General features: G+C 37.2%; 1 protein-coding gene across 2 annotated transcripts in view; it reads left to right on the forward strand.

Moving 5' to 3' along the window:
• The window catches only part of ABCB7 (ATP binding cassette subfamily B member 7), a 165,464-nt gene that overhangs the window by 138,928 nt on the left and 5,107 nt on the right, over positions 1–21,429 (forward strand). Inside the window, exon 16 of one of the 2 annotated variants that reach the window (XM_044235922.1) lies at positions 5,351–5,371. The exons of the other annotated variant lie outside the window; for it this stretch is intronic. Within the exon in view, the coding sequence (XP_044091857.1) occupies positions 5,351–5,359 (9 nt within the window). The 3' untranslated portion in view covers positions 5,360–5,371. Of the gene's footprint in view, positions 1–5,350; positions 5,372–21,429 lie in introns of those variants that run through there. 2 annotated transcript variants of the gene reach the window in all.

Below are 21,429 nucleotides of genomic sequence, written 5' to 3' on the forward strand. Positions count from 1 at the left end.
AGAACGTTAAAAGCAGCAGGAGAAAATAGTTACATACAAGGGAAACCCCATAAGGCTTTTCACATGATATTTCAGCAGAATCTTTATGTAGGCCAGAAGGGGGTGGCATGGTATATTCAGACTACTGACAGAAAAATAACCTGGAACCAAGAATATTCTACCCAGTAAGGCTATCTTCAGAATACAAGGAGAGAGAGTTTTCCAGGCAAATAAAAGTTTAGGGAATTCATTACCATGAAAACAGCCTTCAAGAAAAATTAAAGGGAATCCTTTGGAAAGAAAAGGCCATAACTAAGAGTAAGAAAATTATGAAAGGAAAAAATGTCACAGGTAAATGTAAACATATAATTAAAGTAGTGTATAAATCACTTATAAAACAAGTATGGAGATTAAAGCAGAAAAACAATAAAATAAATTATATCTGTAAAAGTAATCAAGAGGGTGCCTGGGTGGCTCAGTTGGTTTCAGCTTCAGTTTCAGCTTTCAGTTTCAGCTTCAGTGACTGCTTTCAGCTCAGGTCATGATCCTGGAGTCCCAGATCGAGTCTCACATCAGTCTCCCTGCTCAGAGGGGAGTCTGCTTCTCTCTGACCCTCCCCCTTCTCATGCTTTCTCTCTCAAATAAATAAATAAATAAATAAATAAATTTTTAAGAAAAGTAATCAGGAGAGTCACAAAATTAAAGGATATAAAGTATAATACCACATACATAAAATGTCGGGGAAGTAAAATTTTTCTACTTTAAAAATGGCTTCAAACTTAACTGTCAACCTCCATAGACTGCTATATGCATAAAATATTACATGTGAACCTAATGGTAATCACAAATAAAAAACCTGTGGTAGATATACAAAAAGCAAAGAGAAAGCAATCCAAGCATTAACACTGAAGAAAGCCATCAAATCACAAGAGAAAAGGGAAGATGGAGGAAAAAAAGAACTACAAAAACAACCATAAAACAAGTTACAAGATGGCAGTAATTACATACCTGTCATTAATTACTTTGAATGTCAGTGGACTAAATGCTCCAGTTAAAACACATGGGAGGAGTACAAACACAGGATGACTGAATGGATAAAAATTGCAAGCTCCATCTAAGTGCTACCCACATGAGACTCAGTTCAAGACCTGAAGACACATGGAGATTGACAGGAAGGACACATTTACCATGTGAATGGAAGTGAAAAGAAAGCCAGGAGAGCAATACTTTCATTGCACAAAACACACTTTAAAACAAAGATTGTAACAAGAAACAAGGACACTACATGATGATAAAAGGGAAAAATCCAGCAAGAAGATAAAATAATTGCAAATATTTGTGTACCCAACATAGGAGCACTCCAAAACCTGAATCATGTGTTAAGAGACATAAAAGAAGAAATTAACACAGTAATAATAACTGACTTTAGCACCTCTCTTACATTAATGGGTATATCATCTATACAGAAAATAAAGGAAAGAGTGACTTTGAATGACATACTGGACCAGATGAAATTAACATCCTATATATTGAACATTCTATCAAAAAACAGCAGAATGCACTTATTTTCAAGTGCACATAGAGCATTCTCCAGAATAGATCTCATATTAGGGCACAAAACGAGTCTCTGAATTTAAGAAAATAAAACCACAGCAAGCATCTTTCCAAAACAAAAAGATATAAAACTAAAAATCAGTTGTGAGTGAGAAAAATACGGGAAAGAACTACAAACACTTGAAAGCTTAGCAGCATGCTACTAAACAACCAATGGCTCAACAAAGAATCAAAGAAAAAATAATACATGGAGACAAATGAAAATGAAAACACAGTGTTTCTAATTCATTAAGATGCAGCAAAAGTGTTCCAAGCTGGAAGATTATACCAGTATAGGCCTGTCTCAAGAAAGAATAAAAATCTGGAATAAACAACCTAATCTTAACAAAATACCTAGGGATAAACTTCAGGAGATGAAAGTTCTGTACTATGGAAACTGTAAAATATTGATGAAGGAAATCGAAGATGACACAGATAGATATTTCTTGTTCAGGAATTAGAAGAATTAAGATTGGTGAAGGGTCTGTACTACCCAAAGCAGTCTATAGAGATTCAGTGTAATACCTATCAAAATACCAACACCATGTTCCTAGAACTGTAAAAATAATTTTATGAAACCACAAAAGACCTCAAATACCTAAAGCAATCCAAAAAAGAACAAAGCAGGATATATTAAAATCCCTGATTTCAAGATATATTACAAAGTTGTGGTTGTCTGACACAAAACTAGACACAAAGGTCAGTGGAAGAGAATAGAGAGTCTAGAAATGAACCCACGCTTATATGGCCAGTTAATCTATGACAGAGGAGGCAAGAATATACAAGGAGGAAAGAGTCTCTTCAACAAATGGTGCTGGGAAAACTGAACAGGTACATGTAAACGAATGAAACCAGACCACTTTCTTACACTATACACAAAAATAAACTCAGAACGGATTAAAGACCTAAATGTGAGACCTGAAACTGTAAAAATTCCTAGAAGAAAACATAGGCAATAATTTTTTTGACATTGGCTATAGAAACTTTTTTTAGCTAAGTCTTTTCAGGCAAGAGAGACAAAGGCAAAATTAGACTGTTGTGAGTATACCAAACTAAAACGCTTTTTCATAATGACAGAAACCATCAACAGAATTACAAGGCAACCTACTGAATGGGAGAAGATATTTGTAAATGATATATTTGATAAGGGCTAAATAACCAAAAGATATAAAGAACTTATACTACTCAACACCCCAAAAACCCAAATAATCTGATTTTTTAAATAGGCAGAGGACTTGAACAGACATTTTTCCAGAGAAGCCGCATAGATGGCCAACAAACACGTAAAAAGATGCTCACCATAACTAATCATCAGGGTAATGCAAATTAAAACACAATGAGATTATCCACAATGATCAGGTGGGATTCATCCCTGGGCTACAAGGATGGTTCAACATTCGCAAATCAATCAATGTGATACAACAAATTAATATGAGAAGAGAGAAGAACCACATGGTCCTCTCAATTGATGCAGAAAAAGCATTTGACAAAATCCAACATCCATTCCTGATTAAAACACTTCAAACTATAGGGATAGAGGGAACAATCCTGAACCTCAACAAATCATTCTATGAAAGACCCACAGCAAATATCATCCTCAATGGGAAAAAGCTTGCAGCCTTCCCGTTGAGATCAGGAACACGACAAGGATGCCCACTTTCACCACTCTTGTTCAACATAGTATTAGAAGTCCTAGCAACAGCAATCAGACAACAGAGAGAAATAAAAGGTATCCAAATTGGTAATGAAGAAGTCAAACTCTCTCTGTTCGCAGATGACATGATTCTTTATATGAAAAACCCAAAGGACTCCACCCCCAAACTACTAGAACTCATACAGCAATTCAGCAACGTGGCAGGATACAAAGTCAATGTGCAGAAATCAGTGGCTTTCTTATACACTAACAATGAAAATACAGAAAGGGAAATTAGAGAATCGATTCCATTTACTATAGCACCAAGAACCATAAGATACCTGGGAATAAACCTAACCAAAGAGGTAAAGGATCTGTACTCGAGGAACTACAGAACACTCATGAAAGAAATTGAAGAAAACAAATAGATGGAAGACCATTCCATGCTCTTGGATCGGAAGAATAAACATTGTTAAAATGTCTATACTGCCTAGAGCAATCTGTACTTTTAATGCCATTCCGATCAAAATTCCACCAGCATTCTTCAAAGAGCTGGAGCAAATAATCCAAAAATTTGTATGGAATCAGAAGAGACCCCGAATCGCTAAGGAAATGTTGAAAAACAAAAATAAAGCTGGGGCATCACGTTACTTGATTTCAAGCTTTATTACAAAGCTGTGATCACCAAGACAGCATGGTACTGGCATAAAAACAGACTATAGACCAGTGGAACAGAGTAGAGAGCCCAGATATGGACCCTCTACTCTATGGTCAATTAATCTTCGACAAAACAGGAAAAAATATACAGTGGAAAAAAGACAGTCTCTTCAATAAATGGTGCTGGGAAAACTGGACAGCTATATGTAGAAGAATGAACCTCGACCATTCTCTTACACCGTACACAAAGATAAACTCAAAATGGATAAAAGACCTCAATGTGAGACAGGAATCCATCAGAATTTTAGAGGAGAGCATAGGCAGTAATCTCTTTGTTATCAGCCACAGCAACTTCTTTCAAGATATGTCTCCAAAGGCAAAGGAAACAAAAGCAAAAATAAACTTCTGGGACTTCATCAAAATCAAAAGCTTCTGCACAGCAAAGGAAACAGTCAAAAAAACAAAGAGGCAACCCACAGAATGGGAGAAGATATTTGCAAATGACAGTACAGACAAAAGGTTGATATCCAGGATCTATAATGAACTCCTCAAACTCAACACACACGAAACAGGCAAACACATCAAAAAATGGGCAGAAGATATGAACAGACACTTCTCCAATCAAGACATACAAATGGCTATCAGACACATGAAAAAATGTTCATCATCATTAGCCCTCAGGGAGATTCAAATTAAAACCACATTGAGATATCACCTTACACCAGTTAGAATGGCCAAAATTAACAAAACAGGAAACAACATGTGTTGGAGAGGATGTGGAGAAAGGGGAACCCTCTTACACTGTTGGTGGGAATGCAAGTTGGTGCAGCCTCTTTGGAGAACAGTGTGGAGATTCCTCAAGAAATTAAAAATAGAGCTTCCCTATGATCCTGCAATTGCACTACAGGGTATTTACCCCAAAGACACAGATGTCGTGAAAAGAAGGGCCATCTGTACCCCAATGTTTATAGCAGCAATGGCCATGGTCGCCAAACTATGGAAAGAACCAAGATGCCCTTCAACGGATGAATGGATAAGGAAGATGTGGTCCATATACACTATGGAGTATTACGCCTCCATCAGAAAGGATGAATACCCAACTTTTGTAGCAACATGGATGGGACTGGAAGAGATTATGCTGAGTGAAATAAGTCAAGCAGAGAGAGTCAATTATCATATGGTTTCACTTATTTGTGGAGCATAACAAATAGCATGGAGGACAAGGGGCGTTAGAGAGGAGAAGGGAATTTGGGTAAATTGGAAGGGGAGGTGAACCATGAGAGACTATGGACTCTGAAAAACAATCTGAGGGGTTTGAAGTAGCGGGGGGGTGGGAGGTTGGGGTACCAGGTGGTGAGTATTATAGAGGGCACGGCTTGCATGGAGCACTGGGTGTGGTGAAAAAAAATAATGAATAATGTTTTTCTGAAAATAAATTAAAAACAATACAAAAAAAACCACAATGAGATATCACTTTCTACCTTTCAGAATGGCTAAAATCAGGCACATAAGAAATAAGAAATATTGACGATGATACAGAGAAAGAGGAACCCTCGTGCACCATTGCTGGGAATGTAAATTGGTGCAGCCACTGTGGAAAACAATGTGGAGGTTCTTCAAAAATTTAAAAATAGGGGTGCCTGGTGGCTCAGTGGGTTAAAGCCTCTGCCTTCGGCTCAGGTCATGATCCCAGGGTCCTGGGATCAAGCCCCACATCAGGCTCTCTGCTTGGCGGGGAGCCTGCTTCCCCTTCTCTCTCTCTACCTACTTGTGATCTCTGTCTGTCAAATAAATAAATAAAATCTTTTTTTAAAAAAATTGAAAAATAGGTAATTCCATTACGGGGTATTTACCTAAAGAAAATGAGACTACTAACTTGAAAAGATATATGCACCCCTGTGTTTATTGCAGCAATATTTGTATACAATAGCCAAGATATGGAAACTTCTCACCTGTCAATCAATAGAGAATGGATAAAGAAGACTATTACCTGGCTATAAAAAAAATGAAATCTTGCCATTTGTAGCAATATGCATGAACCTAGAGGATATAGTGATGAGTGATATCAGTCAGAGAAAGATGAATAACACACTATTTCACTCATGTGTGGAATTTAAGAAACAGTCCAAATGAACAAAGAAAAACAGACACAAAAAATAGACCCTTTAATTATAGAAAACAAACTGGTGGTCTTCAGAGGTGTGGTGTGGGGATATGGGTGAAATAGATAAAGGGGAATAAGAGTACACTTGATGAGCACTGAAAAAAGTATAGAATTATTGAATAATTATATTTTAAACCTGAAACTAATAGAACATTGGATCTTAGTTGCAGTTCAATTTAAAAAAAAAGTTTAGTACATGAAGAACATTGAAAATTGTCACAAACACAAATAACTTAAATATTGTTTCTAAAGAAAAATGCAGAATTTGTGTTCTTTAAATAAGAGTGAATCCTGATAGGACTCCCATTTTTACTCCTTTTGACAGGAAAACAAAGGCATTTTTCTTCCAAGAAGAAACAAACCATTAACTCAATTTTCATCGAAGTATTAAAAGCAAACTTGTATCAGGAAAGCATTAAAGCCTTATATAATAGAATCAAATTTTAGGGAGTATATATAAAATAGTTTTTTTGCATTCAGTTTTGCTCTGCACAGAATCATTGCTCATTATCATTTTTGTATTTTGTATTTTTATTTTTTCTAATATCTGCACATACCCTTGATGTCTAAAAGAAAATTACCATAAAATAGTCACTTACAAACATGATCACTTCTATTTTTTTCCTCCTGGGGAAAGTAAGAAAATGGATAGCCTGCTTTATCCCTTCTGAGTGCTTTACTATTAAGAGTGTACTACTTTCTAAATGTTCTGATAACTTAGAATACCACTGTAGTGATTGGTAATTTTTCTTTTCTCTACTCTTTATAAAAATGTATTTTCCCACATCCTAGTACTTGGTTATTTCTCACACTGTTCAGTTTTTCACCTTCTATTCAGCCTTTTCTATTATTATGTTTCCCTTCTAATAAATAAACCTTCAATTCTTTATCATTTTGAAAGCCTGAATACTAGATGTTGAGAGAGGAAAAGCAGTCTCATGTACTTTCTATATTGAGTTATTGAGAAAATTTTTCACACTACTAAAATTTCATATAAGCTGTTGATTTTTCTGTGGTGTGTATATATATATATATATTTTTAGATATGTACATATATATCGTTATATAGTCTTACCTGTGTGTACTTGAGTAACCCTAGGTTTTTTGTTGTTTTTTTTTTCACAAGTGCTTACATTCAGTAGAAAACAAACTAATTTTTTCAGTATGCTTATATACCAGAATGCCTTAAATGTGAAATGTTGTAAATACACTTTATTATCCAATTGATATTCAAAAGAGGGCAGTTGGGTGTTGTATGTACGGGTTGAGTCACTAAATTCTACTCCCGAAACTAATGTTATACTATCTGTTAACTAACTGGAATTTAAATGAAAACTTGGAGGAAAGAAATTAAAAAGAAAGAATCTGAAATAAAATTTGCTGTTGGTGCTTTTTTACTAACCTTTCCATTGTATGCAAGCATGCAGATAGTCTTTTCTTATAAAGTGGTAAAGGTACTTGAACAAGCTTGAGCTTTCTTGTCTCATACTTTGAGGTTGACAGTATCTACAGTTATATTACAACATTGCCAGTTGAAGTTTGGATTATAATTGGAACTATAATTAATATATTAATGATTATAGCACATGTATCTAAAATATCTTAGTATTTACAATTTGATCATTCTGTATTTGCTTGATTATGAAAATCAGAGACTTTCATTTTCTAGTGAAATGTATATAACCTCATGTATTCTGTCAACAGTGCCTTGTAGTATAATGTTACATCTACATAAGAAATAGAATTTTCAAGGCCCCTCCTTAACCCTACAGCCTGGTAATTACTGCTTCCCAGCCTTGGCAAGAGGCGGCAGGTTGACTTGTCAGGAAATTGAGTCATAGAGGCTCTAGACAGAAAATTGTCTAGCACATGAACAAAGATGGGGAAGGTTAACTGGAAATCAAAGCACACCAAAAAAAAGACCATAGACCCTCTTCTGCCACTGGCTCCAAGAACCTTGCTAACCATTTCTTTATTTCTAATATCACTACTCCTTCCTTCATCAGGAGATAATTGAAGAAGTCTCTGCAGAAAACACATGTAGCCTCAGGGGGGAAAAAAAAGCTATTTGTATTTGGAGACCCCAGCAAGATGACCGTGTATCCACATGGTCATTCTTCAGTGAAATCCCACAGTTGAAAATCCCATTCCCATGCACATAGTTTCTAGTCAGTTTTCTAATGCTCCATTATTAAGTATCAATGGATAATAAAAGAAGACCTCTTAAACAAGCAGAAAAAAAGGAATTCGGTAGAAAATATAGACAATGAGAAGAGCATAAAGCAACTTAAATAATTAATATCACCACAGGTCATGGAAAATAAAGCATTTCTAAAATAAGGACAGATGCTATTAAGAGAAAAAAGTAAAGGGAGCTTTATATGGCATGATTTCTAAATATGTTGTTAAATGAAAGAAAGAACAGTTCAGAATCTGTTGTATTCTGCTATTTGCAAGGAGGATGGGGGGGAAAAGGAATATGTGATATTTACTTATTTCTGTGGGAAAAAAACCTCAGAGTTTGTACCTCTTAATCCACTTTACTTTGCCCATTCTCTCATCCACCTTTCCTTTGGCAAATACCATTTTGTTCTTTAATTAAAAGGTACAGACTTCCACTTTTAAATAAGTCATGGATATTGAAAGTACAGCGTAAGTAATATAGTCAGTAATATTATAATAATGCCTTATGGTGACAGATGGTGACTACATTACCGAGCCCAGCACTGAATAATGTATACAGTTGTCTAATCACTGTGTCATACACCTGGAAATAATAAAACATTCTATGTCAGTTATATTTCAATAAAAAATTACAAAAAAAGAAATAGCCTAAGTTGAGCTGGAAAGAATTTAATATTTGATGATTCAGTCTTTGACTCAGAGGTATGATTGTGGATATTAATTATTACTATACTAAGGCAATACAGAACAGTGTTTAATAGTTTGATTAACATAAAATAGACTAAAACCTTTCTTTTTTGGGTTTCAATGCCAAATAAAAAGAACTCTTAGTAAAAGATAAAGCAACAACAACAAACTCAGGAAGCATAAACTAGAAACTAAAGAAATTGACTGTTTATGGAGTGGAGATAGAAAGAGGTAAAAGGGATAGGAAAGGGAGCATGATTTTCCCAATTATACTTTTTTATATATTTTTTCAGTCTTTCAAGTTTTTAAATTCCAGTTAACATCAAGTGTGATATTAGTTTCAGGGGTAGAATTTAGTGATTGATCACAGCACCCAGTGCTTATCACAAGTGCCCTCCTTAATACTCATCACCCATTTAACCTATCTCCCCACCCACATCCCCTCCAGCATCTCTCAGTTTGTTCTCTGTAGTTAAGAGTCTGTTTTATGATTTCTCTTCTCCCCCCATGTTCATCTATTTTTTGTCTTAAATTCTACATGTGAGTGAAATCATATGGTATTTATCTTTCTTTGACTTATCTCACTTAGCATAATACTCTCTAGCTCCATCCACATCCTTGCAAATGGAAGGATTTATTTTTGATGGCTGAGTAATATTCCGGTGTGTGTGCATATGTGTGCATGCATATGCACAGATGTATACTACATCTTCATAATCCATTCATTAGTCAGTGGGCATTTGGGCTCTTCTCCTAGTTTGGCTATTGGTGATAAAACAGCTTTAAACATTTGGGTGCATGTATGCCTGTGAATCTGTATTTTTGTATCCTTTCAGTAAGTACCTACAAGTAGAATTGCTGGATTGTAAGGTAGTTCTCTTTTAAACTTTTTGAGGAACCTTCCTACTGTTTTTGAGAATGACTGAACCAGTTTGCATTCCCACCAGTAGTGTAAGAGCGTTCCCCTTTCTCCACATCCTTTCCAACGCCTATTGTTTCTTGTGTTGATTTTAGCAATCCTAATATTTGTGAGATGGTATATCGTCATGGTTTTGATTTGTATTTCCCTGATGATGAGAGATGTTGAGCACCTTTTCATGTTCCTGGTAGCCGTGTGGGTGTCTTCTTTAGAAAAATGTCTATTCACGTCTTCTGCCCATTTTTTAACTGGATTATTTGGTTTTCTGGGTGTTGAGTTTAATAAATTCTTTATAAATTTTTGATACTAACCCTTTATCGGATATGTCATCTGCAAATACCTTCTCCCATTTTGGAGGTTGCCTTTTAGTCTTGCCAGTTGTTTTCCTTCACTGTGCAGAAACTTTTTATCTTGAAAAGTCCCGATAGTTTATTTATTTATTTTTTAACATATAATGTATTATTTGTTTCGGGGTACAGGTCTATGATTCATCAGTCTTAAAATACACAGTGCTCATTACAACACATACCCCCCAATGTCCATCACCCAGTTACGTTATTCCCCTACCCCCGCACCCCTCCAGCAAATCTCAGTTTTCTCCTAAGATTAATGGTTTGTCTCCCTCTTTGGTTGTATCTTGTTTTATTTTTTCTTCTCTTCCCCTATGATCCTCTGTTTTGTTTCCTAAAGTCCACATACCAGTGAGATCATACAATAATTGTCTTTCTCTGATTGACCTGTTTTGCTTAGCATAATACCCTCTAGTTCCAACTACGTCATTGCAAATGGCAAGACTTCATTTTTTTTTTGATGGCTGAGTAATGTTCCTGTGTGTGTGTGTGTGTGTGTGTACACACAGTGGATATATTTATCCATTAATATATTGATGGACATCTGGGCTCTTTCCCTAGTTTGGCTATTGTGGACATTGCTGCTATAAACATCGGGGTGCTGATGCCCCTTCACATCACTGTGTTTGTATCCTTTGGATAAATACCTGGCCATGCAATTCCTGGGTTGTAGGGTAGCTCTGCTTTCAACTTTTGAGGAACTTCCATACCGTTTTCCAAAGTGGCTGCACCAGCTTGCATTCCCAACAGTGTAGGAGGGTTCTCCTTTCTCTGCATCCTCCCCAATATCTGTCATTTCCTGACTTGTTAATTTTAGCCATTCTGGCTGGTGTGAGGTGGTATTCATGGTTTTGGTTTGTATTTCCCTGATGCCAAGTGATGTTGAGCACTCTTTCATGGGTCTTTTGGCCATTTGGGTGTCTTTGGAAAAATGTCTATTCATGTCTTCTGCCCATTTTTTGACTGGATTATTTGTTTTTTAGGTGTTGAGTTTCATACAGTCTTTATAGATTTTGGATACTAGCCCTTTATATGATATGTCATTTGCGAACATCTCCCATTCTCTTGGTTGTCTTTTGGTTTTGTCAACTGTTTGCTTTGCTGTGGAGAAACTTTTTATCTTGATGAAATCCCAATAGTTCATTTTTGCCTTTGTTTCCTGTGCTTTGGAGGTGTGTCTAGAAAGAAGTTGCTGTGACCAACATCTCAGAAGTTGCTGCTTGTGTTCTTCTCTAGGATTTTGATGGATTCCTGTCTCATGTTTAGGTCTTTCATCCATTTTGAGTCAATGTTTGTGTATGGTGTAAAGAAATGGTCCAGTTTCATTCTTTAGCATCTGGCTGTGCAGTTTTCCCAACACCATTTGTGGAAGAGACTGTCTTTTTTCCGTTGGATGTTCTTTCCTGCTTTGTTGAAGATAAGTTGACCACAGAGTTGAGGGTCCATTTCTGGGTTCTTGTTCTGTTCCGTTGATCTATACATCTGTTTTTGTGCTAGTACCATACTGTCTTGATGATTACAGCTTTGTAAGAGAGCTTAAAGTCCAGATTTGTGATGCTACCAGCTTTGGTTTTCTTTTTCAACATTTCTTTGGTGCTTCAGGGTCTTTTGTTTCATACAGATTTTAGGATTATTAGTTCTAGTTCTGTGAAAAAAGTTGATGGTATTTTAATAGGGATTGCATTGAATGTGTATATTGCTCTAGGTAGTATAGACATTTTAACAATATTTGTTCTTCCAATTCATGAGCATGGAATGGTTTTCCATTTCTTTATGTTTTCCTCAATTTCTTTCTTGAGTACTCTGTAGTTTTCTGAGTACAGATCCTTTGCCTCTTTGGTTAGATTTATTCCTAGGTATCTTATGGTTCTGGGTGCAACTATAAATGGCATCAACTCCTTAATTTCTTTTTCTTTAATCACATTGTTAGTGTATAGAAATGCAACTGATTGCTGTGCATTGCTTTTATATCCTGCCACTTTACTGAATATGCCAACAAATTAGGCAATCTGGAAGAAATGGATGCATTCTTAGAGACATATAAACTACCAAAACTGAACCAGGAAGAAATAGAAAACCTGAGTAGATCCATAACCAGGAAAGAAATTGAAGCAGTAATCAAATTCTCCCAACCAAAAAAAAAAAAAATCTTCCAACAAACAAGAGCCCAGTGCCAGAAGGCTTCCCAGGGGAATTCTACCAAACAGTTAAAGAAGAATTAATACCTATTCTCCTGAAACTGTTTGACAGAATAGAAATGGAAGGAAGACTTTACAAATTCATTTTATGAGGCCAGCATTACCTTGATCCCAAAACGAGACAAAGACTCCACCAAAAAGGAGAATTATAGACCGATGTCCCTGATGGTCATGGATGCAAAAATTTTCACCAGAATAATAGCCAGTAAGATCTAACAGTACATTAAAAGGATTATTCACCAGGATGAAGTGGGATTTGTTTCTGGGCTGCAAGGGTACTTCCACATCCACAAATCAATCAGTGTGATATACTACATAAATAAAGGAACTTTATGATACTCTCAATAGATGTTGAAAAGCATTTGACAAAGTACAGCATCCTTTCTTGACTAAAACTATCCACAGTGTAGGGATAGAGAGAACATACCTCAGTATCATAAAAGCCATCTATGAAAAATCCACAGCAAATATAATTCTCGGTGGGGAAAAACAGAGTTCTTCTCCTAAGGTCAGGAACACAGCAGGGATGTCCACTATCACCACTGCTGGTTAGCATAGTACTAGAAGTCCTAGCCTCAGCAGTCAGACAACACAAAGAGATAAAAGGCATTTGAATTGGCAAAGAAGTCAAATTCTCACTCTCCACAGATGACCTGATACTTTATGTGAAAAACCCAAAAGACTCCACCCCAAAATTGCTAGAACTCATATGGGAATTCAGTAAAGTGGCAGGAAAAGTCCTGATAAGTTCATTATTGCTTTTGTTTGCCTTGCTTCTTAAGACATACCAAGTAAGAAGTTGCTATGGCTGATGTCAGAGAGGCTATTGCCTGTTTTCTTCTCTGGGATTTTGATGGTTTCCTGTCTCACAGTTAGGTATTTCATCCATTTTGAGTTTATTTTTGTTTATGATGTAAGAAAGTGGTCCAGTTTCATTCTTTTGTATGTTTCTGTCCAGTTTTTCCAACACCATCTCTTGAAGAGACTGTCTGTTCCTTTGGATATTTTTTCCTGTACTGTTGAACATTAGTTGACCATGTATTTTTGGGTCCATTTCTGGGTTCTCTGTTCTGTTCCATTCATCTGTGTGTCTGTTTTTGTACTAGTACTATACCATCCAGATTACTACAGATAACTTGAAGTCCAGAATTGTGATGCCTCTAGCTTTTGTCCCATACAAATTTTAAGATTCTTTGTTCTAGATCTGTGAAAAATACTGTTTGTATTTTGATAAAGATTGCATTAAATGTATAGATTGCTTTCAGTAGTATAGTCATTTGAACAACACTTGTTCTTCCAATTTATGTGCATGGAATGTTTTCCCCTTTCTTTGTGTCATCTTCAGTTTCTTTCATCAGTGTTTTCTAAGTTTTCATAATACAGATCTTTTACCTCTTTGGTTAGGTTTCTTCCTAGGTGTCTTATGGTTTTTGTACAGTTGTAAATGGGATTGATTTCTTGGTTTTTCTTTCTGCTGCTTCATTATAGGTTTATAGAAATGCAACAGATTTCTGTATGTTGATTCTGTATCCTGCAACTGGACAGAATGCATGTATGAGTTCCAGCAATTTTTTGGTGGAGTCTTTTGGATTTTTTTCTAAGATATTTTTTATTTATTTGACAGAGAGGGAGAGAGAGAGAGAGGTCACAGGTAGGTAGAGAGGCAGGCAGAGAGAGAGGGGGAAGCAGGCTCCCCGCCAAAGCAGAGAGCCCAATGCGGGGCTCGATCCCAGGACCCTGGGATCATGACCCAAGCCCAAGGCAGAGGCTTTAACCCACTGAGCCACCCAGGCGCCCCTCTTTCGGATTTTCTATATAGAGTATCCTGTCATCTGCAAATGGTGAAAGTTTGACTTCTTTGCTGATTTGGATACGTTTTATTTGTTTTTGTTATCTGTTTGCTGAGGCGAGGACTTCTAATACTGTGTTAAATGAAAGTAGTGAGAGTAAACATCCCTTTTTCTGATGCTAGATGAAAAGCACTCAGTTTTTCCCCATTGAGGATGATAATAGCTGTGGTCTTTCATATATGGCCTTTATAGTATCAAGGTATGTTCCCTCTGTCCCTCGGTTTTTGAGGGTTTTTAATCAAGAATGGATGCTGTATGTTTTCAAAATTTTTTTCTGCATCTATCGAGAGGATCATATGGTTCTTACCCTCTTTTATTGATGTGGTGTATCACATTGATTTATTTGAAAATATTGAACCATTCCTGTAGTGCAGGAATAAATCCCAGTTGATCGTGGTGATTGATTCTTTTTCTGTACTGTTGTATTCAATTTGATAGTATTTTGTTGAGAATTTTTGCATCCATATCCATCAGAGATATTCACCTGTAGTTCTCTTTCTTAGTGGAGTCTTTGATTTTGGGAATCAGAATAATGTGGGCCTCATTGAATGAGTTTGGAAGTTTTCCTTCCATTTCTATTAAGAAAAATAGGTATTAACTCTTCTTTAAAGATTTAATAGAATTGCCATGTGAAGCCATATGGCCCTGGACTTTTGTTTGTTGGCAGATTTTTTTATTACTGATTCAGTTTCTTCACTGGTTATGTCTGTTCAAGGTTTTTGTTTCTTCCTGTTTCAGTTTTGGTAGTTTATATGTTTCTAGCAATTTATCCATTTCTTCCAGATTACTCAATTTGTTGACATATAATTTTTCATAATATTATTTTATTTGTATTTTTGTATTATTTGAGTTCTCCTCTATTTTATTTTTTTTGGAGCCGCCTTCTTTTTTATAAGTCTGGCCAGGGGGTTATCAATTTTATTAATTTTTTCAGAGAACCAACTCCTGGTTTCATTGTTCTATTCTCCTGTGTTTTTGATTTCTATATTATTTATTTCTAGTCTAATCTTATTTCACTTCTGCTAGTGTTAGCCTTCATTTGTTGTTCTTTTTCCTTTGTTTCATTTTTTTAATTTAAATTCAATTAGCCAAAATCATTAGTTTTTGATGTAATGTTCAGTGATTCATTAGTTGCATATAACACCCAGTGCTCATCGTTGTTCTTTTTCTAGCTCCTTTATGTGTAAGGTTATGTTGTGTATTCGAGATTTTTCTATTTGAGTTAGGCCTGTATTGCTGTATACTCCCTCTTATGACTGTTTTTGAAACATCCCAAATATTAAGGACTGTCATGTTTTCATTTTCATTTGTTTCTGATTGATTTATTGTTTATTTATTTATTTTCTGATTGATTTATTGTTTAGTAGCATGTTATTTACCTTCCATGTATTTGTGATTTTTCTCAAATTTTATCTTGTGGTTGATTTCAGGGTCATAGCATTGTGGTCAGAAAGTATGCATGGTATGATTTCATTCTTTTTGTACTTGTTGAGGCTTGATTTTTGACCAGTATGTGATCTGTTCTGGAGACTGTCCCATGTGTATTTGAAAAGAATATGTATTCTGCTTAAGATGAAATTCTTTTCTGAATCAATCTCTCTCTCTCTCTCTCTCTCTCTCTATATATATATATATATATATATATATGTATGTATGTTATTGTGTTATGTTGGTCACCATAAAATACATCAGTAGTTTTTGAAGCAGTGTTCCAAGATTCATTGTTTATGTGCAACACCCAGTGCTCCATGCAATATGTGCCCTTCTTAATACCCACCACCAGGTTTCCCCCACCCCACTCCCTTCAAAAGGCCTCAGATTGTTTCACCGAGTCCACAGCCCCTCATGGTTCATCTCCCTCTGATTTGCCCCAATTCACTTTTCCTTTCCTTGGCCTAATGTCCTCCATGTTATTCCTTATGTTCCACAAGTAAGTGAAACCATATGGATCTCTCTTAAATCCATCTAATCTAGTATATCATTCAAAGCCAGTTTTTTTTAAAGATTTTGTTTATTTATTTGACAGACAGTGATCACAAATAGGTAGAGAGGCAGGCAGAGAGAGAGAGGAGGAAGCAGGCCCCCTGCCGAGCAAAGAGCCCGATGCGGGGCTCGATCCCAGGACCCTGGGATCATGACCTGAGCCAAAGGCAGAGGCTTTAACCCACTGAGCCACCCAGGCGCCCCAAAGCCATTGTTTTCTTACTGATTTTCTGTTTAGATGATCTTCACTTGATATAAGTGTGCCCTACTGTTTTTTGTATTATCAATGAGTTCTTTTATTTTTTTATTAATTTTTTTATTTATTTGAATTCTCCCAAGGTGGGGGAGATCTTCTTAATTGGGTAGACTTCCTTTTTATTATATAATGCCCTTCTCCATCTTTTCTTACAGTCTTTGTTTCAAAGTCTAGTTTGTCTGTTATAAGTATTGCTATTCTGGCTTTTTTTGATGTCCGTTTGCATGGTAAATATTTCTCCATCCCCTCACTTTGAATCTGCAGGTCTCTTTAGGTCTAAAATGAATCTCTTGTAGGCAGCATATAGGTGGGTCTTGTTTTGTTTTGTTTTGTTTTAATCCCATCTGACACCATACATCTTCTGATTGGAGCATTTAGTCCATTTACATTACAGTAATTATTGTTAGATATGAATTTAGTACCATTTTATTACTTGTTTTGTCATTGTTCCTGACAGTTTTCTGTGTTACTTTCAAGTCTTTGTCAGTTTTGGTCTTTCCCACTCAAAGAGTCCCCTTTAAAATTTCTTGTAGGGCTAGTTTAGTGGTCACGAAATCCTTTACTGTCTGGGAAACTCTCTCTTTCTATTCTGAATGACAGCCTTGCTGGATAGAGTATTCTTGCCTGCGTATTTTACCTATTCAGCACATTGAATATATCATGCCTCTCTCTTCCGGGCCTCTAAGTTTTTTTTTGTTGTTGTTGTTGGGTTTTTTTTGTTTTTTTTTTCCCAATTTATTTATTTTCAGAAAAACAGTATTCATTATTTTTTCACCACACCCAGTGCTCCATGCAAGCTGTGCCCTCTACAATACCCACCACCTGGTACCCCAACCTCCCACCCCCCCCACTTCAAACCCCTCAGACTGTTTTTCAGAGTCCATAGTCTCTCATGGTTCACCTCCCCTTCCAATTTACCCAAATTCCCTACTCCTCTCTAACGCCCCTTGTCCTCCATGCTATTGGTTATGCTCCACAAATGAGTGAAACCATATGATAATTGACTCTCTCTGCTTGACTGATTTCACTCAACATAATCTCTTCCAGTCCCGTCCATGTTGCTACAAAAGTTGGGTATTCGTCCTTTCTGATGGAGGCATAATACTCCATAGTGTATATGGACCACATCTTCCTTATCCATTCATCCGTTGAAGGGCATCTTGGTTCTTTCCATAGTTTGGCGACTGTGGCCATTGCTGCTATAAACATTGGGGTACAGATGGCCCTTCTTTTCACGACATCTGTGTCTTTGGGGTAAATACCCAGGAGTGCAATTGCAGGGTCGTAGGGAAGCTCTATTTTTAATTTCTTGAGGAATCTCCACACTGTTCTCCAAAGAGGCTGCACCAACTTGCATTCCCACCAACAGTGGAAGAGGGTTCCCCTTTCTCCACATCCTCTCCAACACATGTTGTTTCCTGTTTTGTTAATTTTGGCCATTCTAACTGGTGTAAGGTGATATCTCAATGTGGTTTTAATTTGAATCTCCCTGAGGGCTAATGATGATGAGCATTTTTTCATGTGTCTGATAGCCATTTGTATTTCTTGATTGGAGAAGTGTCTGTTCATATCTTCTGCCCATTTTTTGATGTGTTTGTCTGTTTCGTGTGTGTTGAGTTTGAGGAGTTCATTATAGATCCTGGATATCAACCTTTTGTCTGTACTGTCATTTGCAAATATCTTCTCCCATTCCGTGGGTTGCCTCTTTGTATTTTGACTGTTTCCTTTGCTGTGCAGAAGCTTTTGATTTTGATGAAGTCCCAGAAGTTTATTTTCGCTTTTGTTTCCTTTGCCTTTGGAGACGTATCTTGAAAGAAGTTGCTGTGGCTGATATCGAAGAGATAACTGCCTATGTTCTCCTCTAAGATTCTGATAGATTCCTGTCTCACGTTGAGGGCCTCTAAGTTTTTATGGACAGGTCTGCTGCTAAGATAGTTTGTCTTCCCTCTTAAGTTACGTATTCCTTTTGTCTGGCTACTTTTAGGATTTTTTCTGTGTCTCTGTTTGTTTTGTTTTTTAACTTTAACTACAGTATGCTGTGATGTTGGCATGCTTTTTTGTTGATTTTGATGGGAGTTCTCTGTGCCTTCTGGACTTGGAAGTCTGTTTCTTTCCCCAGATTAGGTAATTTTTCAGCTCTGGTTTCCTCGAATTAACCTTCTCTCCCCTTTTTCCTCTTCTTCTGGGACGCCTGTGATACAAATTTAATTACTTTTCGAGGAGTCACTGAGTTCTTTTACGTCTGCTCGCAAGGTCCTAGATTTTCCCCCTTTTTATCAGCTTCCTTATTTTCTGTAATTGTATCTTCATTATCACTTATTCATTTCTTTTCTTCTTCCATGTGGTCATTGCATCCAGCCAGTTTTTAATCTGTTACTGCATTTTTCATTTTGTCACGATTGTTTTTAAGCTCTTGTATCTCTGTGGTATGGATCTTCCTGGTGTCGTCTATGCTTTTCTCAAGCCCAGATAATATCCTTAATGACTGTTGCTTTAATTTTTCAGTTAGGCCTGTTATTTATATGTATTTTGTTTAGATCCCTGGCCATGACCTTGTTCTTTCTTTTGTGATGAATTCCTGTCTTGGCATTTTGTCTAGGTATCTGTATTCTTCTCTGTGTTAGGAAAGCCTATTGTGGTGTTTCCTGCTCTTGAGATGTAATGGTGTTATGAAGAAGAGGTCATATAATGTCTAGGGCCTGTCACTTCAGGAAGTGTCTCTGATGTCTGCTATGTGCACTCTGCTGCTGTGATATGGCTGCTGTACCCCTCAGATCAGTGCTCTGCAGAGTTTCTCCTTGCCTGCAGTGAGTAGTGTCTGGATCTTGGCCAGAGTGTGGCAAGTTTTAACTAGTTATGCTCTTGTCTGCTTGTTTAAAAAGACCTGGTGCCATTTCCACTAGAGCTGAAGCTTTGCAGAAGTCTGTGGTCAGTAGACATGATGCCTGTGGCGGTTTGTGCTGGTCTCCTGGGGGAAGAGCCTGCTGTACTGGTTCTCAGGCACACTTGCCTGAGGCGAGCAATACCAGTAGAGTGCAGAGGAGCAGGGTTGATGTAAGCAATTAAGCAGCCTGTGTTGATACTCTTCTATTTACTGAAGTTAGTTTATGCTGGAGGCTAGTGGAGGGAAGTGGCACCAGCCAGTTCTTTTTTCCCTTGAGAGGGGAGTTCGTGCTCACTTAATGTCAGGGAAGCACTCCCAGAGGAACGAATAAACTCCCTTCATACACCCTAAGTGTTTTTCAGATCATTGTTTTCTCAACGTCGGTGTCTGGGTTGCTTGCCTTCCTGTTGCAGAACAGTGTGAACTTTAGCTCTTCCCCAGTCAGACTGGCTGAGTTTTAAATTTCTAATCTTTAGAAACCTGATGTACTGGGGACCTGTTCTGGTCTGAGGGTGGTGTGTTTGACCCAGAAGGGCAATCTCACCAGAGCCCAGGAGTGTGCAGTTTGGAACAGAGCTCACTAAGCAGCCATTGTCTGACTTTGCTGTCCTCACCAGGTGTCTCTGTACCTATTCTTAGGGTTGGGGGACAGAAATGCTGCCCACTGACTCCTTTGTCCCCAGAGAGGCAATGACATCTCCCTCAAAAGCACTCCAGGAGGGGCGCCTGGGTGGCTCAGTGGGTTAAGCCACTGCCTTCGGCTCAGGTCATGATCCCAGGGTCCTGGGATCGAGTCCCGCATCGGGCTCTCTGCTCAGCGGGGAGCCTGCTTCCCTCTCTCTCTCTCTGCCTGCCTCTCCATCTACTTGTGATTTCTCTCTGTTAAATAAATAAATAAAATCTTTAAAAAAAAAAAGCACTCCAGGAAAGGGGATCCACCTCTCCCAGTGAATGTCAGGAAATCCTCAGATCATGCCATCTGACCTCAGTTTACCTTCCTGCCTTCTTCAGGAGAACTGCAGCACCCTCAGGATTCTCAGCTGTGCCAGGAAAAAGCCCTTAGAACTCATCCCCTTCTTTTCTCAGTTAATGAGTTTGGGAAGTATTTTCATTGTGTGATCCCCTCTGCATTCCTTTCTCTCTCACCTCCCTCTGCAACCTGGGCTCCTTCCTCTCTGCAGCACCAATTATCTATTTCTCTCCCAAACCAGGTCTCTGCATCTCTTATTTTCCACAATGTAGCCTCTTCTCCCTCTAATTGTGCGGTTTGTTCTGTCAGTCCTCAGATTGACTTCTTGGCTATTCAGAATGAGTTGATATTTATCCAGCTGTGTTTGAGGGATGTAGCAAGCCTGCGGTCTCTTACTCTACCATCTTAGCTCCTTTTTTTGTATTATTTTTACTTTTGAACCATGGTAATGTTTTTATATATTTAAATTTTTGAACCTCAGCAAGGACAGAGAAAAGCAAAAAGTGATTACAAATAGAAGTGGAACTAACTGCATAACAAATTGATAACATGCAAAAGAAAAGCAATCCAAGTGACTGTTGAACACATTACTCTGATTATTACCATTAATGGAATATAAGGTCAAAAGTAAATAAAAATTTGAAACTAATTTTGTTATACTTAGTAGTATGGAAGGAGCCTATTCAAAATTCTGTTTTGTATATTTTAAGAGTGCGCATATGAGTAAATATATTAATGTTGTTGTAAAGCAGTACTCTTGGGAGAAGAAAAATAAAAATGGAATGTGGGAAGAAGAGGGGCAACCTTGTGATGTTATACTGGAACAGAATTATCAGAAGATGATAAAGAAGTTCCTAACTTTTCACTGAAAAGACCTAGAAGCAGTGAAATCCCAGCAGTAATAAGTATAACTAGCACATAGATCTTGAGCACTAAATACTATTCCTCACTGAAAGGAACCAAAATTCTTTGAATAAATGACTATTGCAGTATCTGGAGTGAGAAAACTAATGAATACCTATCACAAAGACACAAAAACCATTTTGTGTGGGCTCCCACTGGCCCAATGTGGGATAATTCGAACATCAAAAAAAAATGATACTTATGAATTACAGCATGTTC

Source organism: Neovison vison, chromosome X (assembly GCF_020171115.1).
Source record: "Neovison vison isolate M4711 chromosome X, ASM_NN_V1, whole genome shotgun sequence".
In the NCBI taxonomy this organism is placed as follows: domain Eukaryota; kingdom Metazoa; phylum Chordata; class Mammalia; order Carnivora; family Mustelidae; genus Neogale; species Neogale vison.